Raw genomic sequence first — 21769 nt, forward strand, 5'->3', positions numbered from 1 at the left:
AAGGTGAAGTGAAAACCACATTCCTTCCAGAGGGCATGAAGTACAGCTCAGTCCATTATAACCTCAACCAAACCAGCAATTAGGATATAGGACATCAAAAGACCTTAAAAAAAGAGACAGATCTGGTTGGACTTTTTCTATATGCAGTGAAAAAGTTACTTTGATTTATGTTTAAAAGTAAATCCAAATAATTGAGAATGTGTAGGCTACATGTACTTATCGCTACTCTAAAAAACAAGTCAACCCCAATGAGCTGCTGCTATTAGAAAATGCTATCTGCCCTGTCTGAATTATCTCCTGGTAGTGTGTTCATATAGACCTCAGCAAGCTTGGCTCTCCGCAGCTTAGTATCCTACATATCTAAAATAGGTGTTCAATCTGGCCTGAGGTAATGTGTGAAAAGTCACACAAACAAAACTAAAAAAGGGACGGTAACAATTAGAGAATCCTGTCACTAGGCCTCCCCAGTAGTTGCCTCCATGACCATAGACACACTTTAATGAAAGAAGAGAAGAGAAGCCAGACGTCAACGCCCAGAATAGCAGGTTCAGGAGGTCCTGTAAATAAATACTGCAATCCTAAATAAAGACTTGTTCATATACTGCAATACCCTCTTTAGCTAAATAAGACTTATTTATGTAGCCTACACTCTTTAGCTAAATAAGACTTATTTATGTAACACTCCTGAATCAAAATGAAAAGTTAGAGTTAATGAGAGTTAAATAGAATTAAAAACAAAGCTTGAATTGCAAAGTCCACTGAGTGGACAAAACATTAAGAACAACTTCTCTTTCCGTGACAGACACTGACCAGGTGAAAGCTATGATCCCTTATTGATGTCACTTGTTACATCCACTTCAAATCAGTGTAGATGAAGGGGAGGAGACCGGTTAAATAAGGATTTGTAAGCCTTGCGACAATTGAGACATGGATTGTGTATCATTCAGAGGGTGAATGGGCAGGACAACACATTTTAGTGCCTTTGAACGGGGTGTGGTAGTCGGTGCCGGATGCAACGCTGCTGGGTTTTTCACGCTCAACAGTTTTCCGTGTGCATCAAGAATGGTCCACCACCCAAAGGACATCCAGCCAACTTGACAACTCTGGGAAGCATTGAAAGGGGGTACAACTCAATATTAGGAAGGTGTTCCTAATGTTTGGTATACTCAGTGTATATCCAAATGAATGCTGGTCTTTTTTTTCCCATGTATCAAAATAAAGATACTCAGGAGGTTAACCTAGTAGTTTCCCATAACAGCCACTGGCAACAAAGACATTAACGTATTGTCTTGCATACAGACAGAACACTAGAGTGGTAACAATGCTATTGAAACCAGTGTCGCTTGTTTTCAGGAACAGTATTATCTTTGCTTTTTAAAATACACTGAACAACAACACAACATGTAAAGTGTTGGTCCCATGTTTCATGAGCTGAAATAAAAGATCCCAGAAATGTTCCATACGCACAACAAGCTTATTCCTCAAATGTTGTGCACGAATGTGTTTACGTCCCTGTTAGTGAGCATTTTATCCTATGTCAAGATAATCCATCCAACTGACTGCCAGGTGCGGCATATCAAGAAGCTGATTAAACAGCATGATCATTACACAGGTGCACCTTGTGCTGGGGACAATAAAATACCACTGCAGTTTTGTCACACAACACAATGTCTCAAGCTTTGAGGGAGTGTGCAATTGGCATGCTGACTGCAGGAATGTCCACCAGAGCTTTGAATGTTCATTTCTCTACTGTAAACTGCCTCCAACATCAGGCTTCTTCACCTGCGTGATCATTGGGGGGGGGGCTAATTAATTTATTTCAATTGACGGATTTCCTTATATGAACTGTAACAGCAAAATCTTTGAAATTGTTTCATGTTTTTTGTTCAGTATATATTTTTGTTCAGTATAAACGAAAGTGTTGTAACCCACCCCCCCAAAAAATTGCCAACACTGAATTATGGAAGGAGGGCATATCAATAAACTGTCGTCATTCAAATATAGAAAGTGACATGCATAATGTTACATTATTGCCCTTACACACTACTAACATGGACTGGATACAATGTAACACCATACAATACATACAGTCTCTTGTAAAAACGAAGGAAACTGTTAAAAAACTAAAACTTTTGAACAAGACCAGGTGTTGAAATATATAATCTATTGGTTTTTAATATTGTGGAATGCGATACGAAAGAAAGGGCTGCAGTATTAAGACGGGCCCGGCCAAGACTAGACCCACTTCGAGGTCTAGACCGCTGTGTCGCCGCCGGGAAAGTTTTATTCCACCAAGAAAAACAGCAAAATATCTTACTTTCAAGTAAAAGGAAAAACATCAATTTAAATATCACTTTTTTTTTCCATTGTAACTTTATACAATCTAACGTCAGACAAGGGTATGTATGTTTTACAGACTTGGCTACAACAAACTTCCATGGAATCCATGTAGAAATCGCTAGTTGCATTCATAACTTAGAGTACAGTTTTCCCTATCAGCCTACCTCCTTGTCATTAGGATGATCGCCGGACATCGTGAGTCGGCCAACGGTAGTCGTGATCTGAAAGAAATATGTGAATCAAACAAGTAAACCAGCTGAAAACTAAACTTCGGACTTCCTCGACTTGGACGTCAGCGGCACTGTGGATCCCTCCTTAAGCAGCAATCAGCATTCATTCAGTGCATTCCTCTTTAGTAGAGGTCTACTGTAACGTCAGCAAGTCACATGGGGGTAGGATATCCCTGGCCTACCTCTGTGCTCTCCTATGAGAGGTGGTGCGCCGGCGACTCTGGCTGTCGCTTTCCCCAACATTCTCTATTTCCCATCTATTCTGAAATATGTAAAGGCGACTAAGAATAAGCAATCAATTGCCCCCACATGACCCCCAAAAATGATGACTTTATCCAGAAATGTTTTATTTTCCACGGACACTTTGAAAATAGAAAAGGAAAATCCTTTATTGTATTCTAATTATATTATATTATGATACTCTTCTATATTCTATACTAACAAATAGAAAAAGGTTTATACATAATAGCCTAATAGGCAAGAAGAAAACGTTTAGTTCAGATACCGGTTAGGAAATAGGAGAGTGCATTTCTAGGTTTGACCAGCAGATGGAGACACGTCCTAATAAAGCAGAAGTTGGAAGTACTTGTGGCAGGCCAGGCGAGTTCAACATGAGCAATCATGAATCATCACAGCCACAAGCTTGCTAACGTTAGTCCTTGTTATATTAGCTGACAAACGTTCATGAAAAGTTGGGTTAGTTGCATGTTCTGCCTGATTCAGATATATCCATCATCATAACTCTTCTCTCTCAGCTGAATTAATTGATAGCCAGCAAGATAACAAGCAATAATATAACGTTAGAGGTATCAAAAGGCTAGCTACACTTTTCACTTTTTGTGAAAGATGTCTGACAACGGAGTCCTGCCTGTCGAGGTGGACCCAGCAGCAGCTTTCTTAGCCCAGCAAGAAAGCGAAATAGCGGTGATAGAGAATAACGACGAAGGATTCGGTGCTTTGGACGGATCCGTTGAGCTTCTCCAGCAACCGCCGGTAACCGATTCACCTGCTGCTGTAGAAAACCGTAAGTTGCTAACTATGCTAAGTTAGCATGTTAGCTAAACTAACTCCAAGCTAAAAGTACATAAACGGAGACAACAAAAGTCACTTTTATTAGTGCTATAGTTAGGTAGTTAATTCTTACCAGACAGCTAGTTAGTTAGTTAGCTAAGTTAGCCTGGCTTTTAGTTAGCTAATTGACAGCTGTCAGTGTAAACAGGAACGTTAGTTGGAGCAGCACACCACACCCTTTAGTTGGACGATGATGACTAAAGTTTGTCACTTTGTCTGGATGTGATTGTGTCATGTCTTGAAGCGATCCTCGGGTCAAATTACAGAAGCTAGTTTACGTTACTGCCCAAACAGGTGTTAATGTGTCACTAGCTATCCACCCCTCGAAAGCAAATGATGACTTTAGCTAGGTTAGAATAATGCTAAAGATGTCATGTACGGTTGCCTTTGTTTCATCTGCCAGATGCCGGGTTTGCAGAGGCGTCAGCAGCCACGGTAAACGGAGACATGTTTGAGCTGGTAAGATAATTCACTTCTTTCTGTTCTTGGACATGTTTTAATTGCAGGTTAGTTTTGTAAGTGAGGCTGTACTTGTAGCAGATGAGGACACCTGAACTAGTTACCCATTCTCTATGGTAAGAGAATTGTTAACAAGTAAATGTTGTTCAAGGAAGCATGAGAAGAGAAACATGCTTGGGTAATGTAAAGACCAACTGCTCGCAAAAAACTACGTATATTTTAGAAAAGAGTCCGAATCATGTATTCTACTGTCAAAATTGACAACAGTGTAAATAGGATAATTTTGGTCAAAGTCAGTCTCATCCAAAACAGCATTTTGTACCTGAGTATGTCACAACTTAAATTAAGGTTGGGTTTGTTTCAATCCTGCCCACAGCTGGCAGCACACAAGTAATCGTCACTGACCCTATCATAATGCCCGTGGTAAATGTGGTTTGACTTTGGATATCCCCATGGGGCGAATTGGGGACCATCTGTAAATTACACAATGTAGGCTACATGGGACAATATGTAAAAATTCCAATACCTCAAATGTCAATGATTTTAAATACATCAAACAACTATAAATTGTAGAAATGCATATACAGATATTGAAAGCATTTAATGAGAACTAAAAGGTGTGCAACATGAAAATATTGTCTCATTTACATTGTGTAATTTATTGACAGTCCCTAACTAGCCTGGATATAGGCTATCCAACGTGAAACCAACTTTACCACGGTTGCACACCAGGGCTGAAGCTTATTGGCAAAATAATTTGGCTAACTCATCCCACCTGCGAACACACACACGAGATACCCACATCAAACCACACCCCAAAACCAACTCACGTATGAATTGTCATGGCTGTTGATATTTCTTAATGAGACAAATCTAAAACGAGGCCAAATCAGGAAGTTCAGCCGCCCTTTAAGGATTTCTGCATTTGCTCCTCAGTGTTCAGCTGTTATTATTGAATGACCCGTGGACTGGTGGTCCTCATGCCTTATTAGTGCTGAGCAATTAGTGCTTTTTGAGGTCGGTTCGATTATTTAAAGAATAATCACGGATTTCAGTTTCAATTATTTTTTGAGATATTAAATGCATTATGTGAGTTGAATTCTGTAACAACACAGAATACAATAATTAAAGTCCCATGATGGCAGTGACTTCCCATTACTGCATATCACATTAACCATCATTTATTCACATTACTTTACTAAAATATTTGTTTTATTTGATGACTTTCTTATCGCTTTCTATCTGCGTTCTCTCTTTGTCTCCGTGTCTGCGCCACACAGACCGGACAACTTTAAGCGGGCGCGCAATGGATTATGGTCACTGTAGTTAATTACCAAGTTTTCCGCGCTAAACTGTAGAATATTGGCCTGTTGGAAACTACAAATCCCTACTAAATCGCCCAGTTCAGGCTTGATCTGATTTTATCTCTACAGAAACTGCACATCGAGCTCAAAGATAAACAACAAACAAAAAAACGGAACAAAATGGAATTCAAATAATTGAACCGACGTTGGTCAATGAGTTGTTTTTAATAACCAACGTTTTGGTTAATCGCTCGGCACTGTGCCTTATGTATGGTGTATGTCTAACCCACAGCACCAAAAGCTAGTATACATCAGTTCATAATGGACGAGTCTGTCTGGTGTATGTCTAACCCACAGCACCAAAAGCTAGTATACATCAGTTCATAATGGACTAGTCTGTCTGGTGTATGTCTAACCCACAGCACCAAAAGCTAGTATACATCAGTTCATAATGGACTAGTCTGTCTGGTGTATGTCTAACCCACAGCACCAAAAAGCTAGTATACATCAGTTCATAATGGACTAGTCTGTCTGGTGTATGTCTAACCCACAGCACCAAAAAGCTAGTATACATCAGTTCATAATGGACTAGTCTGTCTGGTGTATGTCTAACCCACAGCACCAAAAGCTAGTATACATCAGTTCATAATGGACGAGTCTGTCTGGTGTATGTCCAACCCACAGCACCAAAAGCTAGTATACATCAGTTCATAATGGACTAGTCTGTCTGGTGTATGTCTAACCCACAGCACCAAAAGCTAGTATACATCAGTTCATAATGGACTAGTCTGTCTGGTGTATGTCTAACCCACAGCACCAAAAGCTAGTATACATCAGTTCATAATGGACTAGTCTGTCTGGTGTATGTCTAACCCACAGCACCAAAAGCTAGTATACATCAGTTCATAATGGGCGAGTCTGTCTGGTGTATGTCTAACCCACAGCACCAAAAGCTAGTATACATCAGTTCATAATGGACTAGTCTGTCTGGTGTATGTCTAACCCACAGCACCAAAAGCTAGTATACATCAGTTCATAATGGACTAGTCTGTCTGGTGTATGTCTAACCCACAGCACCAAAAGCTAGTATACATCAGTTCATAATGGACTAGTCTGTCTGTTGTATGTCTAACCCACAGCACCAAAAAGCTAGTATACATCAGTTCATAATGGACTAGTCTGTCTGGTGTATGTCTAACCCACAGCACCAAAAGCTAGTATACATCAGTTCATAATGGACTAGTCTGTCTGGTGTATGTCTAACCCACAGCACCAAAAGCTAGTATACATCAGTTCATAATGGACTAGTCTGTCTGGTGTATGTCTAACCCACAGCACCAAAAGCTAGTATACATCAGTTCATAATGGACGAGTCTGTCTGGTGTATGTCTAACCCACAGCACCAAAAGCTAGTATACATCAGTTCATAATGGACTAGTCTGTCTGGTGTATGTCTAACCCACAGCACCAAAAGCTAGTATACATCAGTTCATAATGGACCAGTCTGTCTGGTGTATGTCTAACCCACAGCACCAAAAGCTAGTATACATCAGTTCATAATGGACTAGTCTGTCTGGTGTATGTCTAACCCACAGCACCAAAAAGCTAGTATACATCAGTTCATAATGGACTAGTCTGTCTGGTGTATGTCTAACCCACAGCACCAAAAGCTAGTATACATCAGTTCATAATGGATCTAGTCTGTCTGGTGTATGTCTAACCCACAGCACCAAAAGCTAGTATACATCAGTTCATAATGGACTAGGTCTGTCTGGTGTATGTCTAACCCACAGCACCAAAAGCTAGTATACATCAGTTCATAATGGACTAGTCTGTCTGGTGTATGTCTAACCCACAGCACCAAAAGCTAGTATACATCAGTTCATAATGGACTAGTCTGTCTGGTGTATGTCTAACCCACAGCACCAAAAGCTAGTATACATCAGTTCATAATGGACTAGTCTGTCTGGTGTATGTCTAACCCACAGCACCAAAAGCTAGTATACATCAGTTCATAATGGACTAGTCTGTCTGGTGTATGTCTAACCCACAGCACCAAAAGCTAGTATACATCAGTTCATAATGGACTAGTCTGTCTGGTGTATGTCTAACCCACAGCACCAAAAGCTAGTATACATCAGTTCATAATGGACTAGTCTGTCTGGTGTATGTCTAACCCACAGCACCAAAAGCTAGTATACATCAGTTCATAATGGACTAGTCTGTCTGGTGTATGTCTAACCCACAGCACCAAAAGCTAGTATACATCAGTTCATAATGGACTAGTCTGTCTGGTGTATGTCTAACCCACAGCACCAAAAGCTAGTATACATCAGTTCATAATGGACTAGTCTGTCTGGTGTATGTCTAACCCACAGCACCAAAAGCTAGTATACATCAGTTCATAATGGACTAGTCTGTCTGGTGTATGTCTAACCCACAGCACCAAAAGCTAGTATACATCAGTTCATAATGGACTAGTCTGTCTGGTGTATGTCTAACCCACAGCACCAAAAGCTAGTATACATCAGTTCATAATGGACTGAGTCTGTCTGGTGTATGTCTAACCCACAGCACCAAAAGCTAGTATACATCAGTTCATAATGGACTAGTCTGTCTGGTGTATGTCTAACCCACAGCACCAAAAGCTAGTATACATCAGTTCATAATGGACGAGTCTGTCTGGTGTATGTCTAACCCACAGCACCAAAAGCTAGTATACATCAGTTCATAATGGACTAGTCTGTCTGGTGTATGTCCAACCCACAGCACCAAAAGCTAGTATACATCAGTTCATAATGGACGAGTCTGTCTGGTGTATGTCTAACCCACAGCACCAAAAGCTAGTATACATCAGTTCATAATGGACGAGTCTGTCTGGTGTATGTCTAACCCACAGCACCAAAAGCTAGTATACATCAGTTCATAATGGACTAGTCTGTCTGGTGTATGTCTAACCCACAGCACCAAAAGCTAGTATACATCAGTTCATAATGGACTGAGTCTGTCTGGTGTATGTCTAACCCACAGCACCAAAAGCTAGTATACATCAGTTCATAATGGACTAGTCTGTCTGGTGTATGTCTAACCCACAGCACCAAAAGCTAGTATACATCAGTTCATAATGGACGAGTCTGTCTGGTGTATGTCTAACCCACAGCACCAAAAGCTAGTATACATCAGTTCATAATGGACGAGTCTGTCTGGTGTATGTCTAACCCACAGCACCAAAAGCTAGTATACATCAGTTCATAATGGACGAGTCTGTCTGGTGTATGTCTAACCCACAGCACCAAAAGCTAGTATACATCAGTTCATAATGGACTAGTCTGTCTGGTGTATGTCTAACCCACAGCACCAAAAGCTAGTATACATCAGTTCATAATGGACGAGTCTGTCTGGTGTATGTCTAACCCACAGCACCAAAAGCTAGTATACATCAGTTCATAATGGACTAGTCTGTCTGGTGTATGTCTAACCCACAGCACCAAAAGCTAGTATACATCAGTTCATAATGGACTAGTCTGTCTGGTGTATGTCTAACCCACAGCACCAAAAGCTAGTATACATCAGTTCATAATGGACTAGTCTGTCTGGTGTATGTCTAACCCACAGCACCAAAAGCTAGTATACATCAGTTCATAATGGACTAGTCTGTCTGGTGTATGTCTAACCCACAGCACCAAAAGCTAGTATACATCAGTTCATAATGGACTAGTCTGTCTGGTGTATGTCTAACCCACAGCACCAAAAGCTAGTATACATCAGTTCATAATGGACTAGTCTGTCTGGTGTATGTCTAACCCACAGCACCAAAAGCTAGTATACATCAGTTCATAATGGACTAGTCTGTCTGGTGTATGTCTAACCCACAGCACCAAAAGCTAGTATACATCAGTTCATAATGGACGAGTCTGTCTGGTGTATGTCTAACCCACAGCACCAAAAGCTAGTATACATCAGTTCATAATGGACTAGTCTGTCTGGTGTATGTCTAACCCACAGCACCAAAAGCTAGTATACATCAGTTCATAATGGACGAGTCTGTCTGGTGTATGTCTAACCCACAGCACCAAAAGCTAGTATACATCAGTTCATAATGGACGAGTCTGTCTGGTGTATGTCTAACCCACAGCACCAAAAGCTAGTATACATCAGTTCATAATGGACTAGTCTGTCTGGTGTATGTCTAACCCACAGCACCAAAAGCTAGTATACATCAGTTCATAATGGACGAGTCTGTCTGGTGTATGTCTAACCCACAGCACCAAAAGCTAGTATACATCAGTTCATAATGGACGAGTCTGTCTGGTGTATGTCTAACCCACAGCACCAAAAGCTAGTATACATCAGTTCATAATGGACTAGTCTGTCTGGTGTATGTCTAACCCACAGCACCAAAAGCTAGTATACATCAGTTCATAATGGACTAGTCTGTCTGGTGTATGTCTAACCCACAGCACCAAAAGCTAGTATACATCAGTTCATAATGGACGAGTCTGTCTGGTGTATGTCTAACCCACAGCACCAAAAGCTAGTATACATCAGTTCATAATGGACGAGTCTGTCTGGTGTATGTCTAACCCACAGCACCAAAAGCTAGTATACATCAGTTCATAATGGACTAGTCTGTCTGGTGTATGTCTAACCCACAGCACCAAAAGCTAGTATACATCAGTTCATAATGGACTAGTCTGTCTGGTGTATGTCTAACCCACAGCACCAAAAGCTAGTATACATCAGTTCATAATGGACTAGTCTGTCTGGTGTATGTCTAACCCACAGCACCAAAAGCTAGTATACATCAGTTCATAATGGACGAGTCTGTCTGGTGTATGTCTAACCCACAGCACCAAAAGCTAGTATACATCAGTTCATAATGGACTAGTCTGTCTGGTGTATGTCTAACCCACAGCACCAAAAGCTAGTATACATCAGTTCATAATGGATCGAGTCTGTCTGGTGTATGTCTAACCCACAGCACCAAAAGCTAGTATACATCAGTTCATAATGGACTAGTCTGTCTGGTGTATGTCTAACCCACAGCACCAAAAGCTAGTATACATCAGTTCATAATGGACTAGTCTGTCTGGTGTATGTCTAACCCACAGCACCAAAAGCTAGTATACATCAGTTCATAATGGACGAGTCTGTCTGGTGTATGTCTAACCCACAGCACCAAAAGCTAGTATACATCAGTTCATAATGGACGAGTCTGTCTGGTGTATGTCTAACCCACAGCACCAAAAGCTAGTATACATCAGTTCATAATGGACTAGTCTGTCTGGTGTATGTCTAACCCACAGCACCAAAAGCTAGTATACATCAGTTCATAATGGACTAGTCTGTCTGGTGTATGTCTAACCCACAGCACCAAAAGCTAGTATACATCAGTTCATAATGGACGAGTCTGTCTGGTGTATGTCTAACCCACAGCACCAAAAGCTAGTATACATCAGTTCATAATGGACGAGTCTGTCTTGTCTTATGGCTACGTTTACACGGGCAGCCCAATTCTGATTTTATTTTTCCACTAATTGGTATTTTTGACCAATCAGATCAGGTCTTTTGCCAGTAATTGGGCAAAAGATCAGAATTGGGCTGTCTTTGTAAACGCAGCCTATGACTGGTGGTCCTTATGTCTCATGCCTGGTCCTGGTTCTTCTCCCCCCAGGAGTCCAACGGTCCATCGGACAGCTATGCGGCCATCGCCCAGGTGGACTCTCTGAGAGCAGAGCCTGAGAGCCTGCGTAAGTGGAGGGAGGAGCAGAAGGCACGGCTGGAGCAACTAGGTAAGTAAACAACAGAGACTGCTGATGTGTGGCCCAAATGGCACTCTGTTCCCTATATAGTGCACTACTTTTAGCCAGGGTCCATAGGGCTATGGTCAAAAGTAGTGCACTATGTAGGGAATAGGGTGCCAGTTTGGACACACGCAGCTACTTCAGACTTACCTACTACTACTACGATACATACAGTATCTACTACTACTACTACTACTACGATACATACAGTATCTACTACTACGATACATACAGTATCTACTACTACTACGATACATACAGTATCTACTACTACTACGATACATACAGTATCTACTACTACTACGATACATACAGTATCTACTACTACTACGATACATACAGTATCTACTACTACTACGATACATACAGTATCTACTACTACTACTACGATACATACAGTATCTACTACTACTACTACGATACATACAGTATCTACTACTACTACTACGATACATACAGTATCTACTACTACTACTACGATACATACAGTATCTACTACTACTACGATACATACAGTATCTACTACTACTACGATACATACAGTATCTACTACTACTACGATACATACAGTATCTACTACTACTACTACTACTACTACTACTACGATACATACAGTATCTACTACTACTACGATACATACAGTATCTACTACTACTACTACTACTACTACTACGATACATACAGTATCTACTACTACTACGATACATACAGTATCTACTACTACTACTACGATACATACAGTATCTACTACTACTACGATACATACAGTATCTACTACTACTACTACTACTACTACTACTACATACATACAGTATCTACTACTACTACGATACATACAGTATCTACTACTACTACGATACATACAGTATCTACTACTACGATACATACAGTATCTACTACTACGATACATACAGTATCTACTACTACTACGATACATACAGTATCTACTACTACTACGATACATACAGTATCTACTACTACGATACATACAGTATCTACTACTACTACGATACATACAGTATCTACTACTACTACTACGATACATACAGTATCTACTACTACGATACATACAGTATCTACTACTACGATACATACAGTATCTACTACTACGATACATACAGTATCTACTACTACTACGATACATACAGTATCTACTACTACTACGATACATACAGTATCTACTACTACTACGATACATACAGTATCTACTACTACTACGATACATACAGTATCTACTACTACTACGATACATACAGTATCTACTACTACGATACATACAGTATCTACTACTACTACGATACATACAGTATCTACTACTACGATACATACAGTATCTACTACTACTACGATACATACAGTATCTACTACTACTACGATACATACAGTATCTACTACTACTACTACGATACATACAGTATCTACTACTACTACTACGATACATACAGTATCTACTACTACTACGATACATACAGTATCTACTACTACTACTACGACACATACAGTATCTACTACTACTACGATACATACAGTATCTACTACTACTACGATACATACAGTATCTACGACGATACATACAGTATCTACTACTACTACGATACATACAGTATCTACGACGATACATACAGTATCTACTACTACTACTACGATACATACAGTATCTACTACTACTACTACTACGATACATACAGTATCTACTACTACTACTACTACGATACATACAGTATCTACTACTACTACTACGATACATACAGTATCTACTACTACTACTACGATACATACAGTATCTACTACGATACATACAGTATCTACTACTGACTTCTCAGTCAGTATTTTGTCCACTCAATGTACACACTGACGAAGGTTGACACCTAAATGTCACATTTTCCCACTGCCTGCTAAAAAGCGAAATAAAATACCTACAAAAAAACAAATCTGAAGTTGAATAGTCTGTCTAATGTTGAATAGTCTGTCTAATGTTGAATAGTCTGTCTAATGTTGAATAGTCTGTCTAATGTTGAATAGTCTGTCTAATGTTGAGTAGTCTGTCTAATGTTGAGTAGTCTGTCTAATGTTGAATAGTCTGTCTAATGTTGAATAGTCTGTCTAATGTTGAATAGTCTGTCTAATGTTGAATAGTCTGTCTAATGTTGAGTAGTCTGTCTAATGTTGAATAGTCTGTCTAATGTTGAGTAGTCTGTCTAATGTTGAGTAGTCTGTCTAATGTTGAATAGTCTGTCTAATGTTGAATAGTCTGTCTAATGTTGAATAGTATGTCTAATGTTGAATAGTCTGTCTAATGTTGAATAGTCTGTCTAATGTTGAATAGTCTGTCTAATGTTGAATAGTCTGTCTAATGTTGAATAGTCTGTCTAATGTTGAATAGTCTGTCTAATGTTGAATAGTCTGTCTGATGTTGTGTGCGAACCACCCTTCGTTTTGTCATGGCCTGTATGGAATGGTTGGTCTTGTTCTTGCTGTATTGACTCTAGTTGATCTCCTGAGAAAAGAGCACTGCCTTCTGTAGATCAATGCATTTCAGACTGAAACATTTCATCCTGGGTAGTATTCATTAGAGCACACCGTAGCAAAACGTTTTGCAACGGAAAAAAACGAAAACAAGCTATTCTTATTGGACAAATTCAGGTAGTCCTGCCCATTTCCACCTGTTTGCTTTCCACTTCATTCCTACTGAATACGACTGTAATGTGCCCATTCTGTTGATTCTGTATTGATCATACCATCACCATCTCCCTGTGTGCATGTGAACCCTGAAGACTCTGCGTCCAAGGCTGCGGAGGCTGAGTGGAAAGACAAGGCCAAGAAAGAGCTGGAGGACTGGCATGTGCACCAGAATGAACAGATGGAGAAGAACAAGGCCAACAACAGGTTAGTTCCTACCTAGCTCTGTTTTAGTTCCTACATGGTTCCCTCAAAACTAACGTAACAGGAAATACAAGTATAACATTATACAAAATAGAGATAAGGCTAAATATTCATCTAATGGATCTGATTTGTATCTGTGATGGTTCACTATCAGAATCTTAAGAGCAACGATTCGATCAGAATATGTGTTTCTGTGGTTATTTCCTTGTTATTCCGTGAGATCAGATCAGGAAATAGGATGTTTAAACTTAGGATTAAAGACTTTCTATAGACTGTCACAGAAAGTTTACTTTATTCATGTACCTAATAAATAATAATAATAATGTGAACAGGATTTCTTGGTAAATGGCCTAAACTGAGTGGAAACTTGGAACTGTGATAGCTGAGCTGACCTCGATGCCTCCAGGGCTCCAATGTTTTGTTGACCTGCTTTTTTATAACAGATAGATATTGTTCATTATGTAGGATTGGTCAGAAATGCAGAGATCAGTTTGTACGCTTGAAGAATCAGACGTTTGTGTCCTATATCTACGTCACCAAGCTGAACTGTTGTAATAGATCTGAACTGTCGTAAACTTAAAGTGCATTCGGAAAGTATTCAGACCACTTGACTTTTTCCACATTTTGTTATGTTACAGCCTTATTCTAAAATTGTCGTTTTTCCTCATTAATCTACACACAATACCTAATAATGACAAAGCAAAAACAGGTTTAGACATTTTTGCAAATATAATATAAAAAAATATGACATTTACATAAGTATTCAGACCCTTTACTCAGTACTTTGCTGAAGCACCTTTGGCAGCGATTACAGCCTCAAGTCTTCTTGGGTATGACGCTACAAGCTTGGCACACCTGTATTTGGGGAGTTTATCCCATTCTTCTCTGCAGATCCTCTCAAGCTCTGTCAGGTTGGATGGGGAGCGTCGCTGCACAGCTATTTTCAGGTCTCTCCAGAGATGTTTGATCGGGTTCAAGTCCGGGCTCTGGCTGGGCCACTCGAGGACATTCAGAGACTTGTCCCGAAGCCACTCCTGCGTTGTCTTGGCTGTGTGCTTAGGGTCGTTGTCCTGTTGGAAGGTGAACCTTTGCCCCAGTCTGAGGTCCTGAGCGCTCTGGAGCAGGTTTTCATCAAGGATCTCTCTGTACTTTGCTCTGTTCAGCTTTCCCTCGATCCTGACTAGTCTCCCAGTCCCTGCCGCTTAAAAACATCCCCACAGCATGATGCTGCCAACACAATGCTTCACCGTAGAGATGGTGCCAGGTTTCCTCCAGACGTGACGCTTGGCATTCAGGCCAAAGAGTTCAATCTTGGTTTCATCAGACTAGGGAATCTTGTTTCTCATAGTCTTGAGTCCTTTACGTGCCTTTTGGCAAACTCCAAGCGGGCTGTCGTGCCTTTTACTGAGGAGTGGCTTCTGTCTGGCCACTCTACCATAAAGGCCTGATTGGTAGAGTGCTGCAGAGATGGCTATGCTTCTGGAAGGTTCTCCCATCTCCACAGAGGAACTCTGGAGCTCATTCAGAGTGACCATCGGGTTCTTGGTCACCTCCCTGACCAAGGACCTTCTCCTCTGATTGCTCAGTTTGGTCTTGGTGGTTCCAAACTTCTTCCATTTTAGAATAATGGAGGCCACTGTGTTCTTGGGGACCTTCAATGTGACCAGAAATGTTTTGGTACCCTTCCCCAGACCTGTGCCTCAACACAATCCTGTCTCGGAGCTCTACGGACAATTCCTTCGACCTCATGGCTTGGTTTTTGCTCTGACATGCACTGTCAACTGTGGGACCTTTATATAGACAGGTGTGTCCAAATCATATCCAATCAAGTGAATTTAACACAGGTGGACTCCAGGTTATCATGCTGAAACATAAGGTGATGGCTGCGGATTAATGGCACAACAAGGGGCCTCAGGATCACAGTATCTATCTATCTATCTATCTATCTATCTATCTATCTATCTATCTATATATATATACAAAAGTATGTGGACACCCCTTAAAATTAGTGGATTCTGCTATTTCAGCCACACCCGTTGCTGACAGGTGTATAAAAATTGAGCACACTGCCATGCAATCTCCATAGACAAACAGTAGAATGGCCTTACTGAAGAGCTCAGTGACTTTCAACGTGGCACCGTCATAGGATGCCACCTTTCCAACAAGTCAGGTCGTGAAATTTCTGCCCTGCTAGAGCTGCCCCGGTCAACTGTAAGTGCTGTTATTGTGAAGTGGAAACGTCTAAGAGCAACAACGGCTCAGCCGCGAAGTGGTAGGCCACACAAGCTCACAGAACGGGACCGCCGAGCGCTAAAGAGCATAGCACGTAAAAATCGTCTGTCCTCGGTTGCAACTCTCACTACCGAGTTCCAAACTGCCTCTGGAAGCACAAGAACTGTTCGTCGGGAGCTTCATGAAATGGGTTTCCATGGCCGAGCAGCCGCAGACAAGCCTATGATCACCATGCGCAATGCCAAGCGTCAGCTGGAGTGGTGTAAAGCTCGCCGCCATTGGACTCTGGAGCAGTGGAAACGTGTTCTCTGGAGTGACGAATCACACTTCACCATATGGCAGTTCGATGGACGAATCTGGGTTTGGCGGATGCCAGGAGAACACTACCTGCCCCAATGCATAGTGCCAACTATACAGTTTGGTGAAGGAGGAATAATGGTCTGGGGCTGTTTTTCATGGTTTGGGCTAGGCCCCTTAGTTCCAGTTAAGGGAAGTCTTAACGATACAGAATTCAATGACATTCTAGACGATTCTGTGCTTCCAACTTTGTGGCAACAGTTTGGGGAAGGCCCTTTTCCTGTTTCAGCATGACAATGCCCCCGTGCACAAAGCGAGGTCCATACAGAAATGGTTTGTCGAGATCGGTGTGGAAGAACTTGACTAGCCTGCACAGAGCCCTGACCTCAACCCCATCGAACAGCTTTTGGGATAAATTGGAAACGCCGACTGCAAGACAAGCCTAATCGCCCAACATCAGTGCCCGACCTCACTAATGCTCTTGTGGCTGAATGGAAGCAAGTCCCCAAAGCAATGTTCCAACATCTAGTGGAAAGCCTTCCCAGAAGAGTGGAGGCTGTTATAGCAGCAAAGGGAGGACCAACTCCATATTAATGCCCATGATTCTGGAATGAGATGTTCGATGAGCAGGTGTCCACATACTTTTGGTCATGTAGTGAATGTGCATTGAAATTGCCATAGATTAAAATGCAAATGTGTTCATTGTCCGTAGCTTGTGCCTGCCCATACCATAACCCCACCGCCACCATGGGGCACTCTGTTCACAACGTTGACATACGCATACTGCTCGCCCACACGACTGCCATCTGCCCGGTACAGTTGAAACCGGGATTCATCCGCGAAGAGCACACTTCTCCAGCGTGCCAGTAGCCATCGAAGGTGATCATTTGCCCACTGAAGTCGGTTACAACGTCGAACTGCAGTCAGGTCAAGACCCTGGTGAGATGAGCTTCCCTGAGACGGTTTCTGACAGTTTGTGCAGAAATTCTTCCGTTGTCCAAACCCACAGTTTCATCAGCTGTCCGTGTGGCTGGTCTCAGACGATCCCGCAGGTGAAGAAGCCGGATGTGGAGGTCATTGGCTGGCGTGGTTACACGTGGTGAGGCCGGTTGGACGTACTGCCAAATCCTCTAAAATGATGTAGGAGTCGGCTTAAGGTAGAGAAATGAACATTATATTCTCTGGCAACAGCTCTGGTGGACATTCCTGCAGTCAGCATGCCAATTGCACACTCCCTCAAAACTTGAGACATCTGTGGCATTGTGTTGTGACAACTTCAGTGGTATTTTATTGTCCCCAGCACAAGGTGCACCTGTGTAATGATCATGCTGTTTAATCAGCTTCTTGATATGCCACACCTGTCAGGTGGATGGATTATCTTGGCAAAGGACAAATGCTCACTAACAGGGATGTAAACAAATTTGTGCACACAATTTGAGAGCACTTTTTGTGCGTATGGAACATTTCTGGGGTATTTTTATTTAAGCTCATGAAACATGGGACCAACACTTTTTATATGTTGTGTTTTTATATTTTTGTTCAGTGTAAAACCAAACCTTCTCTCTGTCCAAGTCTGGCACGGTAGCAGTTTGCAACAACAACAACAACTCTCTTTCCTGCTGTAACGGGACTGTGAGCACTAAGATGGAGACAGGCTAGCGCTGTGTCCGGGCAACACGGCCGGGGATATAGACAACAACACAGGCTGCGTCCCAAATGGCACCTTCACTATACAGTGTACTACTCCCAACGCTTTACTAAAGTAGTGCACTTTATAGGGAATAGGGTGCTATTTGGGATATATCGATAGGCTAGGAAAGGCTAGTAATGACTTAGAAGTGTCACATTGCATTATATCGGGCCATTCTCTAGACTGTTGACTGCTGTATGCACTATGATGATTGAGACAATATCGTGTTTGATCCTATACATCTTACAGATGACATATGAATTGTATTGTCCTGTACACTGAGTGTACAAAATATTAGGAACACCTTCCTAATATTGAGTTGCACCCCCTTTTTGCCCACAGAACAGCCTCGATTCTTCGGGGCATGGACTCTTCAAGGTGTCGAATTCCGCGTTCCACAGGGATGCTGGCCCATGTTGACTCCAATGCTTCCCACAGTTGTGTCAAGTTGGCTGGTAGTGGATCTCTACTCCGAATAGCTCGTTCCATCTCATCCCCACAGATGCTCAATTGGATTGAGCTCTGGTGACTGGGCAGGCCACTGCAGTAAGCTGAATTCACTGTCATATTCGTGGAACCATTCCTGGACAATCCTAGCCTTGTGGCATGGGGCATTATCCTGCTGAAAAAATCTATTTGCAGATGGATACACTGCTGCCATGAAGGGATGCAACTGATTGGCAATGATGTTCAGTTATCCTGTGGCATTCAAACGTTGCTCCACTTTTATCAAGGGGCCCAATGTGTGCCATGAAAACACACCCCACACCATCACCACCAGCCTGCAATGTTGACACGCGCCTCATGATGGATGCATGTACTCCTAGTTTTCTCCATGTCCTCCCATCAGCGTGAAACAGCAGCAACCAGGATTCATCAGACCAGGCAATGTTTTTCCAATTCCAATTTTAGTTCCTTAGCCCACTGCAACCTCAGTTTCTTGTTTTTTTTCTAAAAGAAGAAGTGGAACTATGTAAGGTCATTGGCTGCCATACCCCATTCGTTTTCAAGGTATGACAAGCTCTTCATTCGTTTTATGGGTCTTTGGGCACCAGTGTTGTACAGGAATGTCAGTCGACTAACTGCAGCCCGTCTGTTGCTCATCCTCGTTTGTCCTCTTTCATCAATGACCTGTTTTCGACGACTGGCCTGCTGTTGGCTGGACGTCCTTTGGGTGGTGAACCATTCTTGATACACACGGGAAACTATTCAGCTTGAAATCCAGCAGTGTTGCAGTTCTTGACTCAAACCGCTGCGCCTGGCACCTAAACTCAGCAAAAAAAAGAAACGTCCCTTTTTCAGGACCCTGTCTTACATTTACATTTTAGTCATTTAGCAGACGCTCTTATCCAGAGCGACTTACAGTTAGTGAGTACATACATTTTTAAAAAATCATACTGGCCCCCCGTGGGAATCGAACCCACAACCCTGGTGTTTCAAACGCCATGCTACACGGGACAGATCTTCATTGTAAAGGGTTTAAACACTGTTTCCCATGCTTGTTTAATGAACCATAAACAATTAATGAACATGCACCTGTGGAACGGTCGTTAAGACACTAACAGCTTACAGGCAATTAAGGTCACAGTTATAAAAACTTAGGACACTAAAGAGGCCTTTCTACTGACTCTGAAAAACGCCAAAAGAAAGATGCCCAGGGACCCTGCTCATCTGCGTGAACGTGCCTTAGGCATTATTCCATTTCTGTTAGTCACATGTCTGTGGAACTTGTTCAGTTTATGTCTCAGTTGTTGAATCTTGTTATGTTCATACAAATATTTACACGTGTTAAATTTGCTGAAAATAAACGCAGTTGACAGTGAGAGGACGTGACTACCATAATCCGTTCAAAGGCTCTTAAATATTTTGTCTTGCCTATTCACCGCCCGAATGGCAGACGTACACTAACGACGTCTCAAGGCCTACATCATTTTATTTCTCTGCCTGTTGTGTGACACTGTCTCGTTCCGTTCTACTGCACACTAGGATTTAAGACTTTCTACAAACAGGCCAACTCTGAAGGGCTTTGTGTAGGATTACATCTCTTCTCTATTGTCTTGGCATTCTACCTCTTAGTTTCAGTCACCTGTAGTTACTTTGTTTGCCAACTGTGAAACAAACCAGTGAATAACACGTTAGTTAGGCTCCATTTTTGGGAGGGCTTATTTGGACTGTATTTGACCATGTCCATAAATCACAACAACAGTGTTCATCGAAATTCATTCATTATTTCAGCTGTGATATTTTGCCAGAAATGCATGTAGCCTATTTTCAATACTGTGTGTGTGTGTGTCAGTTTTAGTCAAATGTACACACACTGAGTCTGACGTGGAAGTGATTGTGTTTTTGAAAGTTCGTGTTTAGGCAGTAGGTGCTGTTTGCAGAAGCATGGCATGTCAGTGGTGCTAAAATCTATGGGACGGTTTTCCTGACACAGATTTAAGTCCTGGAATAAAATGTTATTTCGAAGGAGATTCTCCATTGAGGACCAGGCTTAATGTGCGTCCGGGGAAACCGTCCCTCAAACACCTTTATCCATCCCCTTCCTAACCCTTCCTCCAGGGCATCTGAAGAGGCCTTCCTGTCTGAGGCTGACGGTGACAGCCCAGGGACGGAGTGGGAGAGAGTGGCCCGTCTCTGTGACTTCAACCCCAAGACCAACAAGACAGCCAAGGACGTGTCCCGGATGCGCTCTGTCCTCATAGCCCTCAAACAGACACCTCTGGTCCGCTAGTCGGGCCAATGGAACGGAGGGGGTGGTGATGATGGTTCCTGTTTCCCTTCCTTTAAAACACCTGCTCGAGTTAGGAACCCTGTTTGCATTAAGGCAGAACGTCAACTAGTCTCTTATCATATAGGTCTTCTCTTGGTGTAGGGTCCCTTCTTTTTGTGTGCAGACCCTCCTGTTTTCTGCTATGTTTTGGTGTAGGGTGCCTCCTGTTTTCTGCTCATGTTTCTAACTTTGGAGGAAAGGTACTTCGCCTCTTCCGCCGTCTTTCCTTATTCTGAATGTATGAATGAATGTACCTTAACATGAACGACTGACCTGCTCTCTGTCCTTTGAACTTCCCTCAGCAATGCTTCTATTTGACCACTACATTACTGACGTTAAGGAAATATTGTTACTGTAAATGCTTTTATGAAACTCCTTCCCTCTCCTAACCTATGAGGGCATTAGGTAAAACCCCTATCTCTTAAGCATGGTGCCTCTCCCAATATTTTGGATGTCAAGTGTTTTTTGTATTTTTATAAAATAACAGATTAGATGAATCGTTAATCTCGACTGTAATTTTAATCTGATTTAATGTGTGAGGTCTAACCTAGCCAGTCCTGTTCAGGCACATTTTTACATTTACATTTTAGTCATTTAGCAGACGCTCTTATCCAGAGCGACTTACATGAGCAATTAGGGTTAAGTGCCTTGCTCAAGGGCAGATTTTTCACCTAGTCGGCTCGGGG

General features: G+C 41.8%; 2 protein-coding genes across 3 annotated transcripts in view; one reads left to right on the forward strand and one right to left on the reverse strand.

Moving 5' to 3' along the window:
• LOC121555763 (PDZ and LIM domain protein 7) overlaps nt 1-2749 on the reverse strand; it is a 71378-nt gene extending 68629 nt beyond the window's left edge. The window contains exon 1 of one of the 2 annotated variants that reach the window (XM_041869595.2): nt 2505-2749. In XM_041869595.2, the coding sequence (XP_041725529.1) occupies nt 2505-2534 (30 nt within the window). In that variant the 5' untranslated portion in view covers nt 2535-2749. The remainder of the gene's footprint in view (nt 1-2504) is intronic. The other variant, XM_041869593.2, reaches the window with a different exon arrangement.
• Nucleotides 2750-3147: 398 nt separating this feature from the next.
• LOC121555762 (clathrin light chain B-like) lies at nt 3148-21508 on the forward strand. Its single transcript, XM_041869592.2, has 5 exons — nt 3148-3594; nt 4045-4100; nt 11079-11196; nt 13983-14094; nt 20873-21508. The coding sequence occupies exons 1-5, from the start codon at nt 3417-3419 to the stop codon at nt 21042-21044; spliced, it is 636 nt and encodes a 211-aa protein (XP_041725526.1). The 5' UTR covers nt 3148-3416; the 3' UTR covers nt 21045-21508.
• The last annotated feature ends 261 nt before the right edge of the window (nt 21509-21769 follow it).

Source organism: Coregonus clupeaformis, unplaced genomic scaffold (genome assembly GCF_020615455.1).
Source record: "Coregonus clupeaformis isolate EN_2021a unplaced genomic scaffold, ASM2061545v1 scaf0004, whole genome shotgun sequence".
In the NCBI taxonomy this organism is placed as follows: domain Eukaryota; kingdom Metazoa; phylum Chordata; class Actinopteri; order Salmoniformes; family Salmonidae; genus Coregonus; species Coregonus clupeaformis.